This window comes from Fusarium sambucinum, chromosome I (assembly GCF_050947815.1).
Source record: "Fusarium sambucinum isolate potato_lamoka chromosome I, whole genome shotgun sequence".
Lineage (NCBI taxonomy): Eukaryota > Fungi > Ascomycota > Sordariomycetes > Hypocreales > Nectriaceae > Fusarium > Fusarium sambucinum.
This window is the reverse complement of record NC_139294.1, coordinates 2,368,041-2,394,675: the sequence shown is the minus strand read 5'-3', so window position 1 is coordinate 2,394,675 and position 26,635 is coordinate 2,368,041. Positions and strand designations below refer to the sequence as shown.

The following is a 26,635-nucleotide window of genomic DNA, read 5'->3' as shown; positions in this document are numbered from 1 at the left end:
AACCCTTGACTAACTATTTGCTGGATATGATGATGACTGACGATAATACAGATGTGATGAGCTAGTGTCGAACTACTGTACCTGCTATCACAGTCAAATCGACTGATTAATATTCTTGGCCTCGACATCGAGTGGGGACTATATCCATTGTAAGTGCAAGGTATATTAGCCTCGGAATGTCTTGGATTTACTTTTCGGTCAAGGTCAAGTCAGCGTCATTCTCCACGGTTCGGCTAAACTATGTGTGATGATTTGAGGGTTTGGGAATAGGCGGTCAACTATTTCCCTGTAGCTTGTATGTATGCATATGCGAGAATGAAGATTAATGCGAGACGCGTCGTTGATGTGGTTGGTGGTCAAGAGCTAATGAGCGGCCACTAATAACGGCCAAGGAAGGGGGGATCTTAGATTAGGTTGATCCTTTTAGGCCCAACTAAAGCCTGCAAGAGGGAGTCACGAGATGTCATTCGCAAGCAACAGCCCGTTCAAGTTCATGCACCTCTCTCTAATTATCTCTCAGATATGCTGAGTTGTCGAATCCTCCTGAACGCTAAACAGCGTTCTACAGCAGACTGTGGGAATATCTTGGAGCGGCCTTAGTAACTTTGTATCGCCATCATTGGCTCTGAACCCAATTGTCGCTGGTAACGAATGGCCAGCAGGCAAAGTCATCATTCAACGTAACCTGTTATGCCAAATTAAGTAATAAGCTATATCGTGAGGGGCCGAGCGGATGAGGGGAACTTTGAACCTCTACCTAGCCCCAAGCTTTATCATCGCGCCATCATGATAAGGTAAACCAAAATAAGGCACAAGCAGGCAGTCGTGACACAACAACCGTGTCTGTCTGCCTGATCAACTCTACATACTACACTGCAATGCACCAAGCCATATACCAGAAACTAGTCAGTGGCACAGCAGCACAGTTGGTGTGATGTCTGCCACTGCCATGGGATCAATGAAGCCTGAGACGCACAAAACCCCAGATATCGAAAGAGACCTTGTTTCGGCATGCTCAGGTGTACCCAAGGCCCTGGTATGGCAGCAGCAGATCCTCCCTATGGGGAAAGGGAAGCGATGTATGTGATACCATGATAACGGACTGCAGCACTTGGACGCATGAGCATGTTTGTAAGCACCTCTGTATGATGCCACGACAGTCAACGTGAGTCCCGGCCGAGAGGTAATAGGTCAGCAAAAAAGAGGGGGCCGATACGGTAAGAAGATGCCCACGTAGGCCATGTATGTAAGTTGATAAACCCGGAGAGTCTTACATACAGCTGATGCTGATGTTGACCCAAGAATTGCGTATATCTCACATAGTGCGTGTGCCGTTATACCGGTGGCAGTGTCAAAAGAGTCATATGCAAGGCAGAGCAGAGCAGAACAAGGTAAGGCAGCAGAGAAGGGACAGGAGGAGGCGTGTCTACAAGAACAAACATCATGTACTGTATGCATGCATGCATGCAAGGATACTAGATGCAAGGAATTAACAAACAAGTGTAATATCCATGTCATTAAACCACAAGGCAGGCAACGGTTACACACTCTCTACCTAGATACAAGAGGTACAAACACAACTTGTACCCAGACTAGATAGATGGCTACACGCACCTGGCTCACCGAGTTTACAAGTTTCATCGAATGGAGATGTAGGCTAGCATTTCCCCTCACTATCTTTTCTTTTGTCAAGATCAAACTCCACGAAGCTTTCCATGATCCCTGACGTTTGTCATTCACTGTTGCGGGGTTACTCGATCCGTAGCTAGTGTCTGTCATCTATCCATCCATCCACACACCAACATTTGTTCTGTCTTTTTGACTGAGACAACCCTACACCAACTAGGCTTCGGGATGTTTCAATACAGTCATATTTTTGAGACATACAAAAGATAACGGGAAAGATTATGCTGTTGGTGCCGGTTCATACCGCAACTTTGTTGCCAGCGGCAGCCCAGTCAAGCCCAGCCTCATGAAACAACCCCCCTCCATCTCATCTCAGGCACAAGGTACAGGCATAGACAGGCACAAGGCACCAGGGACAATGAATGTCATTTTGGCATCTTGTGACCACAAACTCCGAACTTCCCGTGCCTTGTCATCAACTTCGGACCCGAGATTCGCCGGGTTTTGATATACATAGAACGAAACCAACCAACATGGACTACTCCGTAGATTGTATCGATGAATGATATGGCTAAGCCATCACGACGCGTAAGGTATCTAACAAACGTATCCGTATCCGCGACACTTGGTACAACATCAAAACTGATGTTATATCAGCTCAGCCTTGGACGATTCTGTCACAAATCATCTCTCGGTCACTTCAGCTCCTTCTCTTATAGTTTCATGATCTACATGCTCTCGTCATGGTGTATGTAATGTGTCCAATATGTGTCGTTGACTAGCAGCTGAGTAGGTACTGTATCCCGTACTATCCGTACCAATATTACTGAATCGGTTGCTTGGAAATACAACACACCGACGGACCAGACTCTCCCGTGTCTACGTTTACCGCCCCTCTGTATGATTATGTTGAGTCTCAGGTTAGGCAAGGTATTGATATACATAAGCTTATTAGCCTGCTGTTTTCAGACTGCGGCTGGCATGATTATTGGATGTTGACCACGATTAATTTCCTAGCCAGCCTCACCGTAGGGTCCAAGACATGCACAATTAATGAGGGCCCCCTCTTCAGGGTTCAGCATGTCTTTAACGTTACGTGAGCTACTTTCATAATAAAATTTGACTCAAATATTGATATGTGATCGACTGTAGGGTTACAATGTCTTCGTCGGCAAATGAATTGGCCGCCGAAGTATCCGTGTCCGCTCAATATGGAGATGCTGGATTAGGGATCATCACAAGGTCTTTCAACGCCCGCTTCAGCCTCCATGACAGAACCCTCGTTTAGCAAACCAACTGCTCGAGTTTCTAGGGCTTGCAGCGAGACTAGGATACAATGAAAAAAAGCCTCAATTGCACTCGAGACCCATCATGCCGCCGCCTACAAGGCTAGGGTATGTCTGGTGATACGCAAATACAAATCGAAAACAATTGCGGCATATACACAAAAATTGGAGTAACTCCTCCGGACAATCAGGCTTTTGGCTATCCTCTTGTCATATCACTGAGACATGCGCTTAGCCAAACCCTGATATTGCGCACTCGCGCTACTGTGGTCCAGTTTACGACTGCACCCATGTAGGATAATGGTACCTAGCCTAGCATCACAATGGAGCTTGTGGCAGGGGCTTGAGTTGATATTCCCTAACTTGAGATCGTTCTCGTCATGCCGAGTTGCCCTTGACCCATGCTTTAACGGGTGCCAAGAGCTATCAAGGCCGATGGTTGACGGTGATGTCTGAGCCGCCTGGTAAGGGTCGGCCGCAGCAATAATCGTATCCTCGTCGGAGTAGCTATTGCGAATTGTTGTATGATTACCCGATAACGCCAAAGGGTCGATCGAAATACGCCAAATTGAACTAATCTCGCGTTATGATTTGTTTTCAGCCACTGCCGTGCATCCCATTTCGCGACGGGAGTCCGTCTCAGGCCGAACACCCTTCAGGGATCCAACGGACGTATCCGCAGTTCCCGTCCGTTGACCCCAGTATTTGGGTCAGCTCTCGTGCGTGGACCTGCCATTGTGATTGCATGCATAGTCACGCCATTCTAGGACGTCATGTATGTTGATATGCTTCTGAGACAGTTTGCTTGCATGCGCAGAGTTTTTGATACCCGAGGCCATTTGTGATTGCGCGCGATTATGCCATGTCCTCCCCAACCGGCATTTGTGTCGACGAAATCCAATTCTCCATCATGGCTTGACCTTCTGGCCGATCTTTTGCACCCCCACCACTGCTGCTGCTGGCTGCAGCGCTCGCTTTTTTCTTGACCACGAGGCACAGCACCTGACCGTAGATTGCAAATCCCTCATATGACACGTCCATGGCAAGTTTCTTCTTGTCATCACTTGCGTCGAGGCCGTCGTTCTCCCGGGCCCGGGGTCGTTTGTGCGGGGGCGCCTCCGTGTCTGAGTCGATTTCGATGGCCGAGGCTGTTTCATCGTCTTCAGAAACCTCGTTGTCATCTTGGCCCTGGTCCAACGTTCCTCTTTGGCGCTTGCTCCGCCGTGTCGTTGTTTCGGCTACGGGAATATCGGATAATCTCACGTCTTCCTCATCTTCCTCTTGTAGAACTGATGTACGGTATTCGTCGTCAACATCCATAGGGACGCTGTCCGTTTCACCAATGAGCTTGGATGAATTGGACTCGAGTTTCGGTGGCAACTTGTCTCTGAAGTGCTTGGTCTTGTAAAGAAGAGAATGCCTAGTGCTTGTTTCTGTCAAGAAGATAGAGACCTCAAACTCATCTGAGCGAGATTAGCTGTTGGCGGAGGTATATTGCATGACGCGGGAGAGAAAATACCAGTGACAATGACATCCTTAATACTCTTCTTTTTGCTCTTCTTCCTGATCCTCTCCCTCTCTTCACGTAGTTTGGGCAGAACTAGCGGGCGGATACTCTCAATAACCTTTGCCAATATTGAATCTCGAGGGTTGAGAAGCCATGATTGAGCCAGAGCTGGATTATCGAGATATATTCGGCACTCAAGGACTGAGTATTTGGATATTCTGAGATATCGGCGGACTGGAGCCATCCTGTATTTGATGATTGTTAAAGAGTCATCAAATGAAGCGTGAATGAGCGTGACCTTGGGGTAGGTACCTAAGTTATTAGACGAGATGGACTCGGATTTGGTGATGTAATAGGTAGTCGTCCGCTATAAGTCGCGTCGCAAACACGCTAAAATACAAGCTTCCACTGGAATGGAGTGCTGTGACGACCAGAGCTCTCAGCCTTGCAGCGGGTCCGAGCGGGCAGATCGTCAATTGACAGGACCTACGCTTCGAGAAAGTGTCAAAAATCTCCATTGCTCAGCCGTGCCGACCTTGACTCTCGAAATCAGCCGATCAAGTACGACATGATCCTCGAGCGATCATGCTCAAATCTTGGAAGTCGACTCTAAGGCTGCCGCGGTCGAGTTTTCCGTACGTTTCCCTTTAATAGAGCCTCCAAAGTTCGAACATGGTTACTAACATATCCGATTTCGCAGTGCTCGACCGAACCCCAAGCTCGCACCACAATATCTTCGACAATGTACCGATGATCTCTATGTATGGCAAAGGGAGAATCGTCCTGAGGAGAAATCATTCACACTCCACGATGGTCCCCCGTATGCCAATGGCAACCTTCATGTTGGCCACGCCTTAAATAAGGTGCTCAAAGATATGACTCTGCGTGTTAAGGTGCAGCAAGGTCAACATGTGACATACCGACCAGGCTGGGACTGTCATGGCCTTCCAATTGAGATGAAAGCATTGGGATCCAGCACAACGAAGGGTTTGACGCCTGTTCAGATCCGGGATACAGCGCGGCGGTTGGCCTCCAAGACAGTCAAGGACCAGATGAAGGGATTCCAAGCACTTGCTGTTATGTCAGATTGGGAAAAGAGATGGACTACAATGGACCGAGACTTTGAAACTAGGCAACTGCGTGTCTTCCAGAACCTGGTGCGTCGAGGTTTGATCTACCGAAAGCATAAACCAGTCTATTGGTCAGCTTCATCGAGGACAGCGCTCGCTGAGGCAGAGTTGGAATACCGGGACGATCATGTCTCCAAGGCCGCGTATATCAGATTCCCAATTATCTCCGACATATCCTCAATACCTGAGTTGGCCAACTTCACCGGTAAACTATATGCAGCTATCTGGACGACGACACCTTGGACTCTCCCAGCCAACCGCGCTATTGCTATCCACAACGACATCTATTATTCCGCAATTCAAGTCGGCTCAGATGGATATCTTGTTGCCTCCGACCGTGTGGAGGCTATGAGGGAAATGCTTCCGGATTTTCAAGTCGTGGTTGACACCATCCCAGGCTCCAGCTTGAAGGGTCTGAAATACCAGAGCCGATTGCGAGGCAAATCTGCCCCATCTCAATCAATTATCGAAGCCGATTTCGTCACTGCTGACTCTGGTACTGGTCTCGTTCACATTGCTCCTGGACACGGACAAGATGATTACGAAGCTTGCTCTAAGCTCGGCATCGAGGCGTTCGCTCCTATCGACGATGGCGGTCACTTCACCAAGGAGGCATATCCTGATGACCCCGAGAAGCTCACATCCGCGCCCTCTATCTTGGATGGTGGAAGCCAAGCTGTCCTGGATCTCATAAATGATGATGTGCTTGGAACTCACAAGTTGCGCCACAAATATCCTTATGACTGGCGAACGAAGCGGCCTGTTGTGACACGCGCTACAGCGCAATGGTTTGCTGATGTTGGCAGCATCAAAGAAGATGCTCTTGCGGCCTTGAAAGACGTCCGTTTTGTACCGGAAGGCGGCCGCGTTCGTCTCGAAAGCTTCATTAAAGGCCGTAGCGAGTGGTGCATCTCGCGCCAACGCTCATGGGGTGTACCCATTCCAGCCCTATACGACGAGAGCGGTAACGCTGTGATGACAGTAGAGACTATCGAGCATATTATCTCTGTTATGCAAGAGCGTACCTCATCTGCCTGGTTCTCCGATAGCCCAGATGATTCTGCTTGGATTCCTTCCAACTTGCAGGGCAAGTATCGTCGAGGTACTGATACCATGGATGTTTGGTTCGACAGCGGCAGCTCTTGGACAGAGACCAAGGGTCCTGCCGACGTTTATCTTGAAGGATCCGACCAGCATCGTGGTTGGTTCCAGTCCAGCTTGTTGACTTATGTCGCAACGCAAAAGTCAAAGGAGACTACTGACAAGATCTCGGCCCCCTTCAAGACTCTGGTCACTCATGGCTTCACCCTTGATGGACAAGGCAAGAAAATGTCAAAGTCAGTGGGTAACATGATCGTCCCTAGCCAGGTAATGGACGGTAGTCTTCTGGGACCTGTCAAGACCAAGGGCAAAGGTGGACAACAATCCAACAGTCTCGGTCCGGATGCTGTTCGCTTGTGGGCGGCAAGTGCTGATTTTACAACGGATGTACTCATCGGACAAACCATTCTACAGCCTGTCCAGACCTCGCTGATTAAGTATCGAACTATTATCAAGATGCTTCTCGGGTCCCTGAACCAAGAAGCCCGCCAGAGCCCGTTGACAAAGTTGGATCAGATTGCGCTTGTCCAACTCTCTGATACCATGTCACAGGTAATGGGATCATACAACGACTTCGAGTTTTATAGAGCAGTTAGTATGATTAACCGCTGGGTCGCAGCCGACCTATCGGCATTCTACTTGGAGGGTCTGAAAGACCGACTGTACTGCGGTGATGGAGGTGGTGTTCTTGAGCCCATTTTCATCGGTTTCCTTCGCATGTTGGCGCCGATCACTCCTATGCTTGTTGAAGAGGCATGGTCGCATCGACCAACATGGATGGCCGAAGATTCGTAAGTTGCTAATTGATGCTTGATCATGTTCGTTTGTACTAATGGCAATTAGATCCTTGGAGAATCCAGCTCGTCAGCTATATGATGCGCCCCTTATTGACCCTCTACGCTTGACGCTTCCTCAAGATGTGGTGCGTAAGGACCAGGCCATCATCACCGAAGTCCACAGTGCTGTCAAGGCCACGCTAGAAGAGGCACGGACAGCCAAGGTGCTTGGCAGTTCTCTCCAGAGCTCGGTCATCCTTGAAATCGAGGATGGCAAAGCGGCAGCTGTTCTTGGACGCTACGTGGAAGAACTGCAGGATATCTTTGTGGTGTCTTCAGTACGACTGAACCAGCCCATCCCTGATCAGCCTGAATGGGCCTACCAGAAGGAGTTCGAGATCCAAGATGCCAAGGTCAAGGTGCACGTGCTTCCACCAAAGCAGGAGAAATGTTCTCGATGCTGGCGATATGTGGCGCCTGCAGAAGACGCGCTGTGTGGCAGATGCGAGGAGGTTGTTGGTGTATTGCCAACCTCAGTTTGAGAGAAAAGAGACAATAGAAGGAAGAAGAAGGTGATTCTTGATGGTGTATACCCCTCTTTCTCTTGCGACATGTACAGTATTCCACGTAAACTATCAGGGTCGGTCTTGGTGACTTTACCCATCTCGGATTTTGGATAGCATCTGTATAATTAGACAAAACAACCACTGTAAGAAATGTTTAAGCCAAAACCTGACTACCGAACATGGCTTTGATTGATCTGTTCCAAACTCTACCAGCTGAGTCAAATTCCAAGCGTATGATCTCTCTATTTCTGGAATCGGGCTGCCCCTGAAACTCCCCGCCATGATCTGTGTTTAGCAGTTCCCGCGTGCTGACTTGGATTGGAGCAGCATGGCTAAAGTTGGCGTCTGTGATAAGATGGCTTTTTTTCATGTGATTATCAGCATCGGCACTTTGGGCCTGAGACAAATCGGTACTCGGAATAAGGTGTATGTTTCCCTTTAGAGCTTGTAGTTGAATGGATGATGAGCTGCCATTTCGAGACACGCGTACGTCACTCCCCGCCACGCTTGTGTCCGGGATAGGTGGGAAAGGCGCAAAACTGACCCAGCCAAGCCAGCCAAAGCGCCCTGTAGGTCAGTGGTCTTGTAGTGTGCAATCCACCATTCCCGTGACGTTCAAAGGACCCGGACCCCTACAAGCGGCCTCAAGTGGGCATTTATCCAATCTCTAATGTCCAAGGATGCCTGTATCCAATCCTCTTCAACGATCCGCATATGTAAAAGTATAACGAAAAAAACTCTTGTTTAACCAACGCATATCGCTGCGACGTGTCTTTGTGTATAGACTTCCAGAGAGAGCCATGAGCTCTTGAGGCGGATTCCCTCTCCGGGCATCCACTCCGATCTCAATCAACCTTATTTACCTACTACTCTACCATAGTCACCGTCCACGCTTAATTAGCCCCCCGAAAGCTATCGTCACCAAGGACAACACGTTCTGACCAGGATCTTGCGATTTTGATCGGCAAGGACCCTTGGAATTAGAAAAACAATGCAGCACTGCTCGATTCATCAACTCTGACGACAACCCCCCGCTTCCATCCTGATTGCGAGCGTAAAAGTCGAACTTGTATATGCAATAACCAACGCGCAATGGCCGACCACCGTGCTGCCTCCTCGCTGAGTGCATATGGCAGACGGGATGGACCAGTAACCCCCGAGCCTCCTACGAGGTTCAGCTACGATGTCGCAGAAAGGGGAGATCACAGTATCAACGGCCTCCTTCATGTTCCTCCTGAACGGCCACTCGCCTTTTCCGATGATGAGTCTCTCCCACGCCTCAATCATAAATCTCGTGGTGCTGCAGCTACTACCAGCGGCCTTCAAGCTGGCCGACCGAAACGAGCCCGGTCAAAGCGACCCCATAAGACACAAACGAGCGGTGCCTTCTTGCTCCAGGAGCCTATAGTTGCGGATGACGATTCTGGTAACCAACGGCGCGGGCATCGAAGTAAATCAAGACATAAAGGGAAGGATGTTCAGGAGTCAAACTCATCCAATGGGCAACGGGAATTTGGCCTGGGTATTAGCTCTGCCAACGGTCCTCGAGCCCGTGTCGTGTCGCCAGATACATCTCAGGAGGACCTCCATGTATCGAAAAGGAGTGACGGCCAGAAACGCGGCCGACGGGCACACACGTCGCATCCAGGCACCGCGCTTGACGTGGACTCAACCCAAATTGTCAATATGGCATTGAACTTGAGTGAATCACGGCGTATTGCGTCGCGGCGCAACATCAGCCGTGGCAACCCTCCTCGCTTAGGTCCTGTGCAGGACTCTCAGGCCGGCAGTAACCTCAGGGCCCATCTTCAACAACAAAGAAAGGCTGCCAGGGGAGCTTCACCAATTCCGAACCAGTCCCTCACACCGCGATTACCGGGCGTGAGGTCAAGCAGCCCTTTGCGCCCTCAACCTTTTGAACATGCTCCCGATGCATCTTACCGTTATCACTTTTCAACTTCAACCTTGGCGAGAGCGCAGAAGGCCAGGGAGCATTTGGAACTAATGGCACAGTACAGACGCTTGCTGCAAGTCCTTCCTCCACTCAAGACCGGCTACGATAGAACCTCAGCTTCAAGCCCCCCTGGCTCGCCCACAGAGGAGAAGATGCGTAATTTTGGAAACAGAGAGCTCATGATCCCACTTGGCCGAGAATATAACCTCTTGCAATATATTCGTAACCGGAAAGTCAGAGCTCGGGAAAGAATGGTCATCGATGGCGAGAAACAAGGGTTTTCTGACGTTGAATCTGTCAAAGACTGGGTCGAAGAAGCATCAGACAGAGCCAGAGAGCTTCCCTCCAGCGACGGCTCAGTACTACCGCCGTTCCCCACAGCTGAAGAGATCGACTCGCAGATGACTACGGATGCAGCTGCAAAGGCTGCCCTTCGAGTCCGACGTCCGAGAGTTGACTGGTTCTTCGAAGCGTGCGATTTAATTGCAGATGCTTATTGGTTGGAACAAGACCACCACAAGCAACTCATTGAGGATAGACATCTGAACAAGATATACCCTCAGACGGAGGAAGCTATGAGTAGGCCGATTTCAATACAGTCAGAGGACCCTACAACTGGTGTTTCACCCTTGATAACCAAAACTGTGGAGGAGACAAACGGGAACGCAGACGTTCACGATCACAAACTCACAAAAACTGACACAGATACATCGGAACCAGGCCATAGAGACCGGGCGAAACAAAAACTTCAGGAGATGGGATCCTTCCACCGACACAGCGGTTCTATACATCATCGCCGTTTCAGAAGAAGGGGTTCGTCTTCGGATGATTCTGCTAGCGAGGATGAGACGCCGAGTGAAGGAAGGGCTCGGCGAGGGACAATTTCCAGCCGTGAGACCGAATTGCTAGAGAAGCAAATGCTGGAAATGGTTGCTCGAGATATGAGACAGCAGCAGAGGCTATCATACGTCCCAGAAACCGAGGCCGAGTACAACGAAGTTGAGAGCTTGACTTCCCCCGAACGCAACTCACAAACAAAACTTTCTACTGGTAGGGAGTTGAACACGATAGACCATAAAGACCCAGAATCTCGACCTGCACAGAGTAGAGTGTCCTTGGAGGTCCCGTCGTTGCCAAAGCTCGGAAGACATAACGGAGGAGGCTCACACCATGGAAGGAATCACAACGAAGGTATTGACTCTCCTCAACCTATGTCGCCTGAACTCGCTCCACGTTACAGTCTGTCAGCGCCACCGACTGGCTTGAATCTTTCGGCTCCTTCTTCTCGGTCTTCTTCTCCTTCAAGAAATCCGTTCACAAAGGTCAAGCAAATCTTTAAGGATAAGATTCGCGACGAACCTGAAGAGCAAGTCGTAGAAGTAGAGGAGGAAATCAAAAGACCTCCATCGCCAGAGCCTCTTCCTGTAATGGAAGCAAAGCCGCTCGAACGGCACCCTTCTAATTCTCGACCAATCTTTGAGGGCCACAAGCATCAACGCAGCTCGAGCAGTGTCAAGCCAAGAGGCGATGAAGTTGGCCTGCGAGGCATGTTCAAGGGCCCTCGTATTGATACAGTGTTTCGAGGGGGCGTTTCGAAAATCGGCGACATACTATGGAAAAAGGATACGCCTATGGAAGCCCCGAGCGACATACTATCATCCGACGAATCTGACAATGACCAGCCCAAAGGCCGATCGAGAATTTCTCTTAATTTGTCCCGAACAAACTCGAAGCGTAATAAGCCGGAACCACAGCATAGTGCCAAGCATTTCTTGGACACAATGCCACAATTCCAACCCATGGCGGATATACGTGGCCAGTCGACGACTGATGTCAAAAAGAATCAGTCTTCGCTGTCTCGTGTCAATATGACCAAGCCTCCTCCGCTTGATTTCTCCAACACTTCTAGCCCTGCCAAAGCCCAGGAGGCTGAGAGGGTATCTGCCGTTGAACCTGCGATGTCAGAAGTAGAGTCATGCCAGGAGAGCGCCAAAGATGGCACTCGAGGCACAGAAAAGGAGTCGGATGAGGTGATGCCAATGATTCGCTTCGATGAGCCTGATAACTTCAGAGCCCGGAAGTGGTCTATCGCGAATCAACCTATGCCTCAGGAAAGTCGACTTTCAAAGCGTGAAATCGCCCGGTTGCGCACGCTTATTCTTACTTCTGGTATCAAAGCCATGGAAATATCTCGTCGTTCAAATGGATTGAATAACCCCTTTGCCAACGATAGTCTCCAAGGGTTGGGCAATTCATCGCAATCAACCGTGGTAGGTGTACCATGGGCTGACATTGCAAAGTTAACCCCCAAGAAATCGCTCCCATCTACTGATGCGATTCCCTGCTCCGATCATTTCCGGCTGGCCAGCGACACTCTTGGCGCAGCTATCCAGCAATCAATGGAACAATGGCAGACGTCAGCAGACAAGTTCACCGGACAAACACGACCAAGGCTCGAAGAGCGCATCTGGTGTGTTCGCTCGCGAATCGCCGATGAGCTGTCAGGAATGACACGCGAGGCATCAGATCAAGCTGATGAGACTGGCAAAGACTTGGCTTTGGGCCAACTTCTCAAGGTCAAGCATGTCACTGACTTGACTGACAAGATGATGCGCAACAGACGCAGACGATTCAGATGGCTCCGCCGCGGTATGTGGTCATTCGTCGAATGGACGCTCGTTGGCTTTATGTGGTATGTCTGGTTCGTCGTTACCATCTTCAGACTCTTCCTAGGCATTGGGCAAGGCGTTTGGCGAGGTTTCAAATGGCTCCTCTGGCTGTGAGCTATAAGACCCTTTAATAAGATAGGAGTTGTGGGACAATGGGAATCAAAGGAGTTTTTTCAGGGGCCTGAGGATATCGAAGACTCACTATTTCATTTTCACTCTTTGCTTATTGTTACCATGTTCGCTATTAGCATTACACATTTTCTCGCTTCCTTTTGTTCACGGATACCCACCGTTATCCAGTTTTGATACCCCTTTCTTACATCTATGGGGAAGCAGCATGGCGCGGCGCCTCGTGTTACGGTAGTAGCATCTAGCTTCAGGGCATATGGCATAGTTTGAGCGATACTTCTATTATTTCTTTTGTTTGATTCCTTCTGTCACATATTTGTATCTTAGTTAATATTTAAGGAGTAAGGCCTACCTTAGCTCGCCCATAGCACAATAGCTGTTCATCAACACATAAACCCACTTGGTGAAACAAATCAAAGTGCCACATGCAAAAAGATCTATATTACATGTTTTAGCTACATAGTAGAGATGAAAATATTGTGACATTCGGACGCAAGTTGGGCGACCCAGGGAGGCCAGCTCCACCAAAGTCAATATATGCAAACACGTTGATTGAGTAAGATGAATGAAATTCCTTGTTTCCGTCCGTCCGTCCGATTTAAAAGCAACAGGCAATTTCCTACAGTCTTTGAGCAAAGGAAAAACAAGCTCAAAGCCATACTGCCACACCAGAAAACTAAGCATCCGCATTACAATAAAACTTCCACGCCTGGTTTTTTAGTCTATTCAATCCTCTTCTTGCCTTCTTCGGCATTAAGGTATCTAGCCGTGCTGAGGCCTCTCTCGTGCTTCGCCACATATGTTCCAATGACAGAGTCCTTGCGTGCCTTGGCGAAGTGCTCGTTGTAGCCCTCAACGGCAAATGGCCTGGGGTTGAGGCGGGGCCAGTTGACCTGTGCATGTTAGTATTGAGTTTGGGATGTTACATGGCAAATAACTTACGTAGAGCATGCCGTGATTCCAGATAAAGTAGAAAGACCAGGCAGCGATGGCCATCCAGAAGAAAAGGAAGATGCGGAGGGGCAAGGCGCTCGCATCAGGTGCACGACGAGTGAACAGACCAGTGAGAATAATAAAGACACTGAAGGCGAGAATGTAAGGAATAGACTGGATCAAGATCGGACGACGATCAGTAAAGACCAGGGTAGTACCGATGTTGGCAGAGCCTGGTCGGTAGGTTCCAAGGAAGAGATCAAAAGAATCTTGACGAGGGCCGTCGAAGAAGTTGTTACGGAAGTAACGTGTGACACCAATACGAGCATCTTGCAGAGCCCCGACCTTTGTTCTGTTTCCTGTACGGGTGACATCTGTCTTCATGGCGCCAGTGCCAGAGTAGGAGTTGGAGACGACATCGGCATTGTCAGCCCAGAGGTTGCGGAACATATCCTCGAAAGCAGCATCCTCGTCACGGAACGAAGAACCACGGGGCATAAAACCGACATCCTCAAAGATGCGGTCAAGTTTGTGTCGAGCGAACATGCTCTGCACGACGTTTGTTCGATCCAGGCAGTCCATACAGTTGGTACGCATGACACTGGTCTGGTAACTGCGGGCATCGAGCTTACCATCAACACTAGACGGAGTGTCAACGGCACGGAAATAACCCTGTTTCTCCAGAGCCTCGGCCAACTTCTCAATCAGGGCATAAGCCTTGTGCATCTTCATGCCCTTGGTCTCACTGTGGTAGTCAAAGTACACGTAGTGTAGGCGGTCAAATTCTTGACGCTTGGCTTCGGGCTGGATGGTGGTGAACTTCTCCGCTGTGAGCAGGTCTGCTTCTTGTCGTTCCCTGGGTGTAGAAACAAGCTTCTCCACCATCTTCTCGTATGAGTCCTTGACCCGAGCCTCTCGACCCTTCTGATTAACCAAGTTGATCAGGTAATTATCACCATACAGGCGGATCTGCTCATCGAAGTGCTTCTGCGCGGCAGTGAGAGCCGTGTCAATACCCCGAATCTCAAGCTTAGGGACATATCGCAGGCTGTTGATCTCAGCCCAAAAGGTAGGAACACTGCCTCGGGTCTGAACATAGGAGAAGATCTGCATCTCCTGGCTGGCGCCAGCGCCAAATTTGCCGCTCTGCATGTCCGAGCTACCTGCATACCCACCAAGGCCACTGTTGCTGTCATTGAGGATAATGACCTGTTCAGTCTCGTTGTAGTTGGCGACATGTCCTTCATCGTCTACACCACGAGTAAAGTATCTAGTACCTCCACGGTGGCGCGATCGACGGGTGATCAGAACCATGGTCAGGGGGTTGCCCTTGAACGTGGTAGGCTTAATCTCAAGCATGCCAAAGATGCATGGTAGGATATAGGGGTCGACGCCAGGCTGCGCGCCAGGTTGCGATCGGGCACCTCGGGTGCGGAAGTCAATTAGGTCGCTCTGAAGATATTTGTTAAAGAAAAACCGGTCGTCGGTTTGCATCCACAAGGGCTTGGAAGTGTCGGCTTGGGCTTGGCGTTGGAAAGAGTTGGTCAGGTCGATTGAGTAAGAAAAGTACATGGGCCCGGAAGCAAGGAAGTTCTTGAGAAGCTGAATAAATACGTCTTCATCGGGGTCGTGGATTAAGCGCTCGCGCATGGGCATAATCTCGGTGGCAGCGACTTTGTAGACCATGTGGCCTTTGAGGCGGCCAACGGGCTGAGCCTTCGTGATGAAGATGACATACTTGTCTTTACATAGTCAGTCAAAGAGCATGAGCCAGCACCCGACGGGTCAGCCAAGGGCATAGCGCAGCAAAAACGAACCAAGACGAAGCTGGATAATTCCCAGAATACCAGCGATACTAGAAACGCGAGTTGTTCTCTTGGCAGATGCGGCACTGCCCTCAGTTAGGCGAACATCACCAGTAGGACGATCGATAACAAGAGCGGGCGCATCAGGCGAAGATGGAGAAGTGAAGGTATAAGAATCGTTGGCGATCTTGACGTTGATATCTCGATAAGGCAGCCTTGGGGTGTTGAGGTGCGACATTGTAGGACGAAGCTATATGATAGCTGATGGTCGTTTGTTGAAGATTAGAAAAGAGAATAAAAAAGCAAAGGGTTATAGTAAAGCCCGGGACTTGGTAGTGGCCAACTTGGCGACTTGTCTGCCCTCGACGGCAAAGAAAGACAATGAACTAAGAAAAAAGGGATTCGACGTGAGGGATGGGTTGAGATGAGATAGTTTGGTTAGCGAATGAGTTGATGAGGCCAGCGAAGCTACAGCACAGCCACATAAGGAAATCGAAATGACGGAACCATGGTTGAGGGACCACTGTGGCTCGAAGAACGCACGTCACATGTGGAATTTAGGCTCGTGTAAAGTATGGGTACTTGAACTTACATGTATATCTCGCAGTGCTATCAGTACCACTACCTCGAGCAGACTGCGCAAGTCTCCAGTGAAACGCACCTCTCCAGGACCCCGTCCTCCCGCCGACTACAGTGGCACAGTGGGTTTCCCTACCAAAAAAGGGCCCTGCCTGACGTGTGCCTCGTGCCGTCTAAGCCAGTCACGACCAAGGAACCAGGCAATCACTTAGTGACCTCCCATCCCATCTTAATCAAAGAAGCGAAGCCCCGTCCTAAGACTCGCCTCTCACCTTCAGCCTCGACTCTTGTCTTTCATACCTATCCGCATCATCACCCGCCGGTCCTATCTTGCACCTCGATTCGTTATCGTCGCAAATAATTTCGATACGATTTTCAGCCCGAGCGTCCGTCTCTCCACGCCATTGCCCAGGACACGTTCGATCCCAACGCCCAGGTCATACCGCCACTATCACTACCACTACCACTCTCGGTAGACACTCTCCATATCTCTCCATCTCGAAATCACATCCCCGTCTGTCAATATGGCCTCCCGACAACCTCCCGCTGGCGCCCGCGGCACCAACACCCGTTTTGCGCAGTTCAAGCTGGTTCTTCTAGGTATGTTACATTGCAGCCACATTCTTGTCAACCCCGTCCCCGTTTCATGACATGCTTGCTAACATTTTGTCATAGGCGAGTCTGCCGTCGGAAAGGTATAATCATAACAAGGGCCTTGATACAATCATTTGCTGATATATGAATCTAGAGTTCAATAGTCTTGCGATTTGTCAAGGTAAGGATTACCCAAGCCAACAACTTTGTGCAAAACAGTAACTCACCAATGCCTTGCAGGACCAATTCGATTCCTATCGCGAGTCCACTATCGGTGCTGCTTTCCTGACTCAAACCATCTCCCTCGATGAGAACACCACGGTCAAGTTTGAAATCTGGGATACCGCCGGCCAAGAACGCTACAAGTCCTTGGCTCCCATGTACTACCGAAATGCGAACTGCGCCGTCGTTGTATATGATATCACCCAATCGGTACGCTCATCTGGAAACTTATCTTTATAGGACGAATGTTAACCTTCCTTCAGGCATCGCTAGATAAGGCAAAGGCTTGGGTCAAGGAGCTACAGCGCCAAGCGAACGAGAACATCGTCATTGCTCTTGCAGGAAACAAGTTGGATTTGGTCACTGAGCAGCCCGACAAGCGAGCCATCTCCACTGCCGACGCCGAGGCTTACGCTCGTGAAGCTGGCCTTCTTTTCTTTGAGACTTCAGCCAAAACTGCTGAGAACGTTCAAACTCTTTTCACAGCCATCGCCAAGAAGCTTCCTCTGGACCAGGCCGGTCCACGACACGCTCGTCCTGGTCAACGACCAGGAGTCAGTCTGGCTCCTGAGAACTCCAACACCAACGTCAGCGGCCCTTGCAGTTGCTAGATTAGCCCCGAGTTTGAAGCATTGATTTTTAGACAACCTTTCATCACGCCTACGCACATATCACCTAACCCTCAGCTTGAGTCTATGCGTGGCAAGCTGTCCTGCATGAACTCTGGGGTGGACGAATGAGCTGGGGCGCGTCATATAATTTATTGGAGTCTTTGGTTTTGGAGGGATCAGTTCAGTCCATACTTTTTAATACGGAACTTGAATTTTGTTGCTTGGTAGTATGGGCGGTCTGTATGCTTCAAGTTGCTGGAGCTCGGCACTTGAGCATGCGATAGAGTGGCTCATGAGATGAATCGACACGGGGACATGTACGAGGCGCTCTGTAGCATTTCCTTTCCTTCGCAGCTTCTTAATAGATGGCTGTTATTAGATGATTTACGCAACTGCAACTGTGTCGCTGCAATGTTTATGTGATATGTGAGAAGTCTGATCTAAATGGCTTAGGATGTTTATTTTCGTACCCTAAAGCATATTAAGAGTATGGCCTAAATGGCATAAACTGGCCTACTAATTTCGTCCCTTATGCTTCCAACGGTCACTTTTTCCTGATACCCAGGCCATGGAAGATAAGCTAAAATAATAGGCATCCAGTAGGCTATTTCCAAGAGATCTCGTTACCCCACTGACCCTCCAGTGTTAGGACCTATAACTTTTATCTCTTGTTTTTCTGTTACCCTGATGCTAGGGTGAGTCGATTATGGTGACTTGGCCTCAGGGTATTAGAAAAATTGACTACTATCTAGAAGTATAAGACGAAATTAGTAGGTTAGTCTATGCTCCTTAGACTATACTTCTTAGACTACTTAATTTTATACCCTAAGGCTTAGGAGGCTATTTTTTCTGCTATCCACTAGCTTGGTTCTCTGAAGTATAATATATGAATACAAGCAAAACCTGGTTGAGTATAGAGAACTAGGTACTGATAGATAATAAATACGTTAATTAATAGCTAGAGTTACGATATTCTTGAACATTAGCTGGAAACTACTTACTTGTAATTCCTGAATGAAGCTTGTGATTTTATTATTATCCTGATTATTTCTTTTTCTTAAGACTCTTATTTTTCTTCTGCTTTAGCAGGGTCTGATGATATGCTGGAGTTCCGATAACCTAATGTCTCTAGAGTGTGATAAAATTGCTTCTGTTTCCCCAAAGTTGAAAAGAGAGAGTGATTGTAGAAGTGAGCCAAAAATGACCGGTATCTAAAATCTAAATAAGTTTTATTACCAAATCAGTTTTAGTATTGTCCATTGGCTTTTTGTCTCATCATCATGTCCAAATTCCAGTAGTTAATGTAGTAGTTGCGTCACCCGGTTCCCGCCGCTGTGCTAACATTCTAGCTCCATGCGGAACCGGGAGCTGGCTTTTACCGAACTTTTACCCTGAGCGTTTTTGAACCAGCTCTCAACTCCATCAAACCGATATACAACTGCATCGCGAACTGCGCCCTGTTCGCCATTGTAATCCCTCAATGTTGCGAACTTCGCTTCAGTCTGTGAGGGCTTTTGGTGGTAGGCCCGTTGTGGCCGCTGCTGCCCGCCAATGGCCCATTGCGGCTACGCGGAGTGCCTCTCTTGCTAACCAGGTAAGCTCTCCTAACAACGTCACACCTCGTCTTGGTAGTGTGTATATGTAGCAGTTAGCTAACCGTATCGACTCCTGTTTAGCGATTTTATGCTGTCGACAAGAAGCCCGAGCTCGATCCTCTCAAGCAACCAGTATTGCCAACTTCCCAGACTATCACATCCGAGAGAATCCACGAGACCACTATCGACGATGTCGGCGAGACCAAGGCTGTTATTGGAGAGGTTCCCAGAACACCCCCTCCCCCTCCTCCTCCCGCACCTAAGAAGAAGGGTTTCTTCCGAAGACTGAAGAACTTTGTCTTTACCCTTCTCGTCCTTGGTGCTGTTGGCTTCGCTGGAGGTGTCTGGTACTCTCGTATTAGCGACAACTTCCACGACTTTTTTACTGCATACATCCCATTTGCCGAGCAGGCTGTCCTTTACCTCGAGGAGATGGATTACAAGAAGCGATTCCCCAACGCCACCGGCCGATCCAAGACCCAAGCTACCGAGGATGCTGTCAGAGTTCCCGCTCAGAGCGGTGCTTCATGGAGAGTTGCCGAGGCCGAGCGTCACTCGAGTGCTGGTCCTGTTGCATCCGCAACCAAGAAGGTTAAGGAGACAGTCAAGCCCAAGCCCAAGGCTCCTGTTGTGGAGGCCAAGACTGTTGCCAAGGAGGAACCTGCTCCCGCCCCCAAATCCAACACAGGTTTCAAGGCTCCCGAAGTTAACGAGCCCTCTAAGATGCCTCCTCTGAAGCCCATTGACCTGCTATCACTTGAGGATGCCAAGGAGCCTGTTGTTCAGGATCTCGTTCACATGGTCAATGATCTCATTCTGGTTATCAACGCTGACGGTGCCCACGGCAAGTATGGCACCTCCGTCGACAAGGCGAAGAGTGAAATCGCCAAGGTGGGAGGCAAGCTTAAGGGTATGAAGGGCGAGTTTGAGAGGAAGGCTGCTCTGCAAGTCAGGGAAAAGATCGAGGAGTTCGACAAGGCCGCCACTGACCTGATTGACCGTGTTGAGAACACCATGATTAGTCAGGAGAACCAATGGCGACAAGACTTCGAGGACGAGATGAAGAAGGTCCGAGAAAACTACGAGGGTCGAGTTAACGTTCTCTTGGAGCGTGAAAAGAAGGTCAACGAAGAGAAGCTCCAAAATCAGCTCGCTCAGCAGGCCTTGGTTCTCAAGAAGGAGTTTACCAAGGATATCGAGAAGCAGGTTGAGCAGGAGCGTGAGAGCCGCCTGGGCAAGCTGAACGCCTTGTCTTCTGCTGTTGGTGAGCTTGAGAAGCTCACTACCGGCTGGAACGAAGTACTCGACACCAATCTCAAGACTCAGCAGCTACACGTCGCTGTCGAGGCTGTCCGAGCCAGCCTCGAGGATGACCAGCACCCTCGTCCCTTTATCCGCGAACTGGTTGCCCTCCGTGAGATCGCTTCCGATGACCCCGTTGTCAACGCTGCTATCGCCTCAGTTAACCCTGCGGCTTACCAGCGTGGCATCTCTACCTCTTCCCAACTGATTGACCGTTTCCGCCGTGTCGCTAACGAGGTCCGAAAGGCTTCGCTACTGCCTGACGAGGCCGGTGTTGCCAGCCACGCCTCCAGCTGGGTCCTCAGCCACGTCATGTTCAAGAAGCAGGGTCTTGCTGACGGTAACGATGTCGAGAGCATTCTTACCCGAACCCAAACATATTTGGAAGAGGGTGATTTGGATTCTGCGGCACGAGAAATTAACGGTCTAGATGGATGGGCCAAGACTTTGAGTAAGGATTGGTTGGGTGAGGTTCGCAAGGTGTTGGAGGTTCAACAGGCTCTTGACGTAAGTTTAAATCGTTGTTTTCTACAGCTTCACTTTACTAACATGCTTCATAGGTGATTGCCACAGAGGCCCGTCTTCAAAGTCTTCGTGTGGATTAAATAAAAAGGGATGTCTCATTTGTTGTGTATAATTGGATCCCGGTGTCGTCGTGTCTAGAGGAGCCGGACGGCCGTGTATTAGATAGCAATAGACGATAAGGGTGCGGTTACCATATTTTACTTGTTCATTGTTGACAAGATTATCATTAAATCCGATACTTGATCGCTGCCTGCTGATCAATACTGTACGATTTGCATCAGACGTCAGCTGCTGTTTTTCAAAAATAACTGGAACCCAAATCTATTAAATTTGAGAGTAAAAATAATACTGTCTTACGAGCCTAGTATCTTGTTTCAATTCTTAGATCACTTTAAATTACCTTTTGTTGCTGTTAGCAGGTTTGAGACCGGAATTTCCAAGGCAAAAAGCTGACGTTCTACAATGGGCAGTTTGCACTGACTTAATCACCTAGCGGTTGAACTATGTAGCTCCTCGTCACATGAAAACTTTCAATTGAGCTTCTGTGTAACCTCAACCTACTGTTTCGGATCAATGCTTTCTCACAATGTCCTTTCTGTTGGCAAGCTGAGCCATCGCTGTGTCTCTATCAAAGGCTATTTGACAACACATATGATGGCTACAAGAAGGAGTATTAGCACCGCATCTCGAGACTACAATGAAGCTCTCACCCTACTATCTACACTCTATTCGAACCGTCAGATTACCAATTTATTCGACAATCCTACTTCGCAAAATGCCTCACTCGAACCAGCCAAAGACCTAAATGCGCTGGCGCTTCCTGAGATGCGCGAATGGCTTCGGCGCGCTGGCTATGAACCAGTGGATCTCGCTCGCCTTAAGCACATTCATATAGCAGGCACAAAGGGTAAAGGTTCTGTGAGTGCATTTGCAACGGGTATGCTGCGACAATACGAAACTGTCGGCACATACACGAGCCCACATCTCGTGAGCCCCCGCGAGCGCATCGCTATCCAGGGTGAGCAGGTCTCTCAAGCCCTTTTCGCGGAGGCCTTCTTTGAACTCTGGGAGCGACTGTCCTACGCGGCCAAGAAGGAGGGTCAAAGTATCACTGACTCAAATGGGCCTAATTCTAAACCCTTCTTCTTCCGTTTCATGACGCTTCTCGCTTGGCACATCTTCCTGCGGGAAAAGGTCGACAGCGTTGTTCTCGAATGCGGCATTGGAGGCGAATATGACGCTACGAATGTGGTACCCCCAGAGGCTGTCTCTGCAGCTGTTATCTCGCAGTTGGGTATAGATCATGTTGCGATGCTGGGTGATACTGTTGAGAAGATCTCATGGCACAAGGTAGGCATTCTTAAGCCAGGCGTGCGTGGTTTCGTCCGCCGAATGGATGAGAAGCCCAGTGTGAGGGAGATTCTTCAACAACGAGCGGCAGAGAAGGGCGCGGAACTCATCGAGCTCGATGATGCGAGCGTTGAGCAATGGGGAGGTGTGGTCGGAAGACTACCAGGTGATTTCCAGAAGTACAACCAAGCTCTCGCTGTCCTTGCTGTGCGTCAGCATCTGGGCATGGATATCGAGCCGGCGACAGCTTTGCTGAACCTCCCCGAAAAAATGATTACTGGGCTCAAAGAGGCAAGTCTCAGGGGACGTTGTGAGATAATTCAACAGGGCCATATAGGGTGGCATCTTGACGGTGCGCACACTAAAGACAGCATGCAAGAGGTTGCAAAATGGTTCGCTGCCAGTATTGGTGAAAGCGAATCAGCAATACTAGTGTTCAACCAACAGGAGCGGGATGCAGCGCAGCTTTTAGCGATTTTGCTCGACACTACTCAAGAAGTCACAGGGCGGGAGAATGTTTTTAGCCATGCATTCTTTACAAGAAACGATCAGGAGAAATCATCTAGTGGCGAAGCTGGAGACTTGACAGTGCAGACAAGAGTGGCAGAGTCGATGGGTCAGAGGGTAGCCGGGTGTCAGATCAAGACGTTTGACAATACTCAAGATACAGTTGCTGAAGCAAGAAAAGTCGTAGGATCGAATCAAAAGGTTTTGGTAACAGGAAGCATGCATCTTGTAGGGGGTATATTGCGAGTATTGGAGCCCGAGGGTCTATTGTAGATATTTTCCTTCTATACGCCCATATAAATACAACGTCTTGTCTTCCATTATAAATCATAAAGCATCAGCTTTCTCCAGTATTCCCAGCGCACCGCCGACAAGATGTAAGCTGCCTGTGATGAGTGCCTGAACCGTCTCACCCTCTGGAAGATCTTCCCCGATATGTCGTGCATAGTCGATAGATTGCTCGATGGTCGGCATGACTTTAACAGTAGCACCAGGATCCAGAGTTGTCCACTTCTCAGCGAAGCGCTGCTGGACCGTCATCTTGTCAATCTCAGCAGGGTCAAACTGGTGGTTGACAAAGTCACGCTTGTAACCTGACTCGGCATATGTAACGTTTGTGCAAAAGATGACATGGTCAAAGGCGGGCTGGCCACCACGTTTGGTTGCTTTGAAGACAGACTCGAGAAATTCAGTGGCCTCAGAGCGGCCTTGTTGATTGAAGATCATGACACGAGGGCCGTTGCTAAAATAAATGTTAGCTAGTAATCAAAGTTGGGTATCCAACAACTTACCGTCCTGAAGTCTCATCTCTGAACCATTTAGAGCACATCTTCAGACTGTCGGAGGTATGGGCGCCGTCAACGTGCCATGCCACCTTGTCCTCATTCTTGACCTCGCATCGACCCCTCCACACAACCTTCTCAAGACCATCGACAAATTCCTTAGGTAAAGGTTCCGAACGCGGTGGAAGAGCAAAGCCAATCTTTTCAAGTGCTGTTTCAGCAAGGGCAACGGCCAGTGTGGCATTGCGCTTCTGAAAAACGGCGTCTGGTCGAATCTTGACGGCGTTTAACCGAGGGTCAACGTCAAGGACTTTCAAACCCACGTTCTTCTCCTCGGCTCTCTTTCTAAGGACTTCGTCTGCATCTGGTACTTGCTCGATTGTGAAAGCCGCGCTGCCTGTTTTCATTATACCTGCTTTGTGCCATGCAATCTTGGCTACAGTGTCACCCAAGGCGAAGACATGATCGACACCAAGTGTGCTGATTCCCGAAGCTACTGGGTTCTCGACAACGTTGGTGGCATCGAACTCTCCTCCAATTCCCGTCTCGTACACAGCAACGTCAATACCCTCTTGAAGAAAGACATGCCAGCTCATCAAGGTTAGGTAGCGAGCATAGATAGGTCGAGGAGGCATGAGTTTATCCGCTTCATCCTTTGGTGCGGCCTCCAGACGGTCCCAGACTTCAAAGAAGTACTTTGCAAAAAGCTCTTCTGAGATAGGGGTCGAGTTGATACGGATGCGCTCGCGGACAGCTATTAGGTGAGGGGATATGAAGAGACCTGTTTTGTGGGGTGTGCCTCTTGCGTGCTGATATTGAGAGAGGATGGAGTCGACAAATGCGCAAGTACTCCCTTTCCCTTTGGTACCTGCCACATGAACGATGTTGAGTTTGTTCAAATCAGATGGCTGAGATATTGTGAGTATCATTCATATTCAGGGTCTTGAATTGGTTGGTCTTACTGTATACCCGATACGATGAAGATATGTCTTCATCTCTTGGATTGATACAGCATTGGGCTTTATACCAGCTTTCCTGCGAGCTTCAATAATATCAAAAGGAGTTTGAAGGGAATTGAGCGCATCAATTGCGTCCTGATGTTGAGGTTAGACACTTCGTCCCTGTCTTGTGTAAGCAATCGTGACGTACATTATAGCAACGCCCGGACGAAGCCATGGTAGATAACGATGCTCTTTGGACTACTAAAAAGCTGAAGGGTTGCCTGAAAGTTCTCCAAGAGGCATGACGCATCGAATTCACAATATCTTCAAGTGTAAGAGTGAGGTCCTTTTGGTCGATTGTGTCGCAGAAAGCTCGGGTAATTCTCGTGATGTATGAGGTAGTCAAGTGTAGGGTGAGAGTCAAATGAATTCAGTTCTTCAAAGAGTTTAATTTTCTTGACGCTTGAGTATTTGAATTTGATCAATTGAAACTCTTAGTTTCATTGCTTGATTTGGTTAATTGAGAGTTTACCCTCCTAGCGAGGCGATGTCGTCGCCCTCTTCGCTCGGTGTGTAACCCGCTACTAGCAACGGCTTTCGGAGACAACCGCCGCTGATAAGAACCATGGTGGATTAGAAACAAAATCAATTCACATTAAAGGCTAAAAAAATATGTTGTAGATTTTTGTTTCTATTGCTAAGGCTCAAAATTTTGGAGTTTCGAAGCATTTTCTGTGTCGTCAACAAGATCCCTGATATAACGTCACTACCAACACTCGGCTTGCATCCGATAACCCGGACCGATCACCCGATGTTATAATCCTCAATCTCACCCTCTCGCTTCAATACCCACTTGTTCATACCTTCTTGGAATGTTTCGATAAAGGCGTTATTAAATCTCTTTCCACTATCAGCCCAGGCTATTCGTGCCCGCCAAGTGAGCCAATTCTCTGCCATGACGCCCTCAGGTGCTTTGATGATGCCTGTGGCCAAATCAACGACATGATGGTCATCCGATGGCCTTCGGTCGCTATGAGAAAAGAAGATTGTGGCACCGCAAGTACCGCAGAACGATCGTACAACGTTGTCTGATGATTTGAATGTCTTGGATGTGCCGATGAGAAGATCATCTTTGATACGAGGCTCACAGACTGACAGAGGGATGAATGTCCATCCAACTACGTGAGTTCCGTTACTGAGTCGGCAGTCATCGCATGCGTCGAAAGTGGCTAACCACTTTTTGCTGTCTCTGTGAGAAACAAACTGAGAGTGGTATTTGTCTTCTTTGACATCTTGACTCGGGCGAGGGATGGTGAACGATACTCCCTTGCAGTGACACTCAACCCGAAGACGCTCCTCGCAGTTTTCTCCAACTTCGGGTTGCGATTCAACAATCTTGGCCTCGGGACTATTGTGTGGAGGATTCCAATCAATGAAGTCTTTTCCTTTCATGTGTGTCAACATCTCGGCGATGCCCCCGTCCTTGGTGGACTCGCTGAAGATGTGCTTGCTCGTATCAAAATAGTCTGCACTATGTATGAAGATGGATGTGGAAACCGTCCAGAACTCATTATCAGGTGGTCCGGTCGAGGCGATGTGGCAGCCGCATGTTGAGCAAAAATTCCAAGGCCCGGCTTTGGCACCGAGGGTATAGCTTGCCATGTTATTTCGAGTAGATGGTTCCACGAACTTGGGCTTCACGCCTTCTGGAAGCGTGGCGTGAAAGACGCATGGCGCTCCTGAGGAGTACCTGCACAGGCTACAGTGACAGAGGTGAGTGAGAAGAGGAAGCTCAGAAACTGGTACATCGACCGTGAAGTGAATTGAGCCACAATAGCATTTCGCTTCGAGAGTTTTGGTCTTGGGCTCTGCCATGGTTGTAATAAATAGTAGGTTCTGTAGACAGAAGCATGTGTAAGTGGATGTACCAGATTGTAAGAAGTGAGTTGAGGAAGAAGAGAGAGAGAAAAGTTATAGGATGAGTGAACTATAAGACTTGTTGGAGTTTATAAGAGATCTCAAACTGCGGGGATATAAAGATAGGCGCAGTTACTGTCATACGTCGTTCCTGCTGTATAGCCAATCCATTTATTATGAGGTTATTGTACGAATGGTTTATCTGATTGTGTGCTCGAACATTCCTGA

General features: G+C 49.0%; 9 protein-coding genes across 9 annotated transcripts; 5 read left to right on the top strand and 4 right to left on the bottom strand.

The window, feature by feature from the left end:
- Positions 1 to 3,767: 3,767 nt before the first annotated feature.
- On the bottom strand, positions 3,768 to 4,663 carry FSST1_003507 (uncharacterized protein; the record flags this gene model as incomplete). Its single annotated transcript, XM_083229592.1, has 2 exons — positions 3,768 to 4,375; positions 4,432 to 4,663. 2 exons carry the CDS (start codon positions 4,661 to 4,663, stop codon positions 3,768 to 3,770), a joined length of 840 nt encoding a protein of 279 aa, XP_083086937.1.
- A 341-nt stretch (positions 4,664 to 5,004) lies between these two features.
- FSST1_003506 (isoleucine--tRNA ligase ISM1) lies at positions 5,005 to 7,968 on the top strand (the record flags this gene model as incomplete). Its single annotated transcript, XM_083229591.1, has 3 exons — positions 5,005 to 5,054; positions 5,120 to 7,441; positions 7,494 to 7,968. The coding sequence occupies 3 exons, from the start codon at positions 5,005 to 5,007 to the stop codon at positions 7,966 to 7,968; spliced, it is 2,847 nt and encodes a 948-aa protein (XP_083086936.1).
- Positions 7,969 to 9,084: 1,116 nt separating this feature from the next.
- FSST1_003505 (uncharacterized protein) lies at positions 9,085 to 12,729 on the top strand (the record flags this gene model as incomplete). Its single annotated transcript, XM_083229590.1, has 1 exon — positions 9,085 to 12,729. One exon carries the CDS (start codon positions 9,085 to 9,087, stop codon positions 12,727 to 12,729), a length of 3,645 nt encoding a protein of 1,214 aa, XP_083086935.1.
- A 737-nt stretch (positions 12,730 to 13,466) lies between these two features.
- FSST1_003504 (SacI homology domain-containing protein) lies at positions 13,467 to 15,720 on the bottom strand (the record flags this gene model as incomplete). The annotated part of the gene is made up of 3 exons (XM_083229589.1): positions 13,467 to 13,637; positions 13,687 to 15,419; positions 15,495 to 15,720. The coding sequence occupies 3 exons, from the start codon at positions 15,718 to 15,720 to the stop codon at positions 13,467 to 13,469; spliced, it is 2,130 nt and encodes a 709-aa protein (XP_083086934.1).
- A 259-nt stretch (positions 15,721 to 15,979) lies between these two features.
- FSST1_003503 (ras family-domain-containing protein) lies at positions 15,980 to 17,488 on the top strand (the record flags this gene model as incomplete). Its single annotated transcript, XM_083229588.1, has 7 exons — positions 15,980 to 16,183; positions 16,441 to 16,497; positions 16,538 to 16,661; positions 16,737 to 16,756; positions 16,810 to 16,836; positions 16,896 to 17,087; positions 17,141 to 17,488. The coding sequence occupies 7 exons, from the start codon at positions 15,980 to 15,982 to the stop codon at positions 17,486 to 17,488; spliced, it is 972 nt and encodes a 323-aa protein (XP_083086933.1).
- Positions 17,489 to 18,968: 1,480 nt separating this feature from the next.
- On the top strand, positions 18,969 to 20,990 carry FSST1_003502 (mitochondrial inner membrane protein Mitofilin; the record flags this gene model as incomplete). Its single annotated transcript, XM_083229587.1, has 3 exons — positions 18,969 to 19,082; positions 19,165 to 20,892; positions 20,946 to 20,990. 3 exons carry the CDS (start codon positions 18,969 to 18,971, stop codon positions 20,988 to 20,990), a joined length of 1,887 nt encoding a protein of 628 aa, XP_083086932.1.
- Positions 20,991 to 21,561: 571 nt separating this feature from the next.
- FSST1_003501 (Mur ligase) lies at positions 21,562 to 23,040 on the top strand (the record flags this gene model as incomplete). The annotated part of the gene is made up of 1 exon (XM_083229586.1): positions 21,562 to 23,040. The coding sequence occupies one exon, from the start codon at positions 21,562 to 21,564 to the stop codon at positions 23,038 to 23,040; it is 1,479 nt and encodes a 492-aa protein (XP_083086931.1).
- A 54-nt stretch (positions 23,041 to 23,094) lies between these two features.
- Positions 23,095 to 24,725, bottom strand: FSST1_003500 (Mur ligase; the record flags this gene model as incomplete). Its single annotated transcript, XM_083229585.1, has 4 exons — positions 23,095 to 23,509; positions 23,559 to 24,457; positions 24,512 to 24,643; positions 24,699 to 24,725. 4 exons carry the CDS (start codon positions 24,723 to 24,725, stop codon positions 23,095 to 23,097), a joined length of 1,473 nt encoding a protein of 490 aa, XP_083086930.1.
- Positions 24,726 to 25,294: 569 nt separating this feature from the next.
- On the bottom strand, positions 25,295 to 26,365 carry FSST1_003499 (Mss4-like protein; the record flags this gene model as incomplete). The annotated part of the gene is made up of 1 exon (XM_083229583.1): positions 25,295 to 26,365. The coding sequence occupies one exon, from the start codon at positions 26,363 to 26,365 to the stop codon at positions 25,295 to 25,297; it is 1,071 nt and encodes a 356-aa protein (XP_083086929.1).
- Between the last annotated feature and the right edge of the window lie 270 nt (positions 26,366 to 26,635).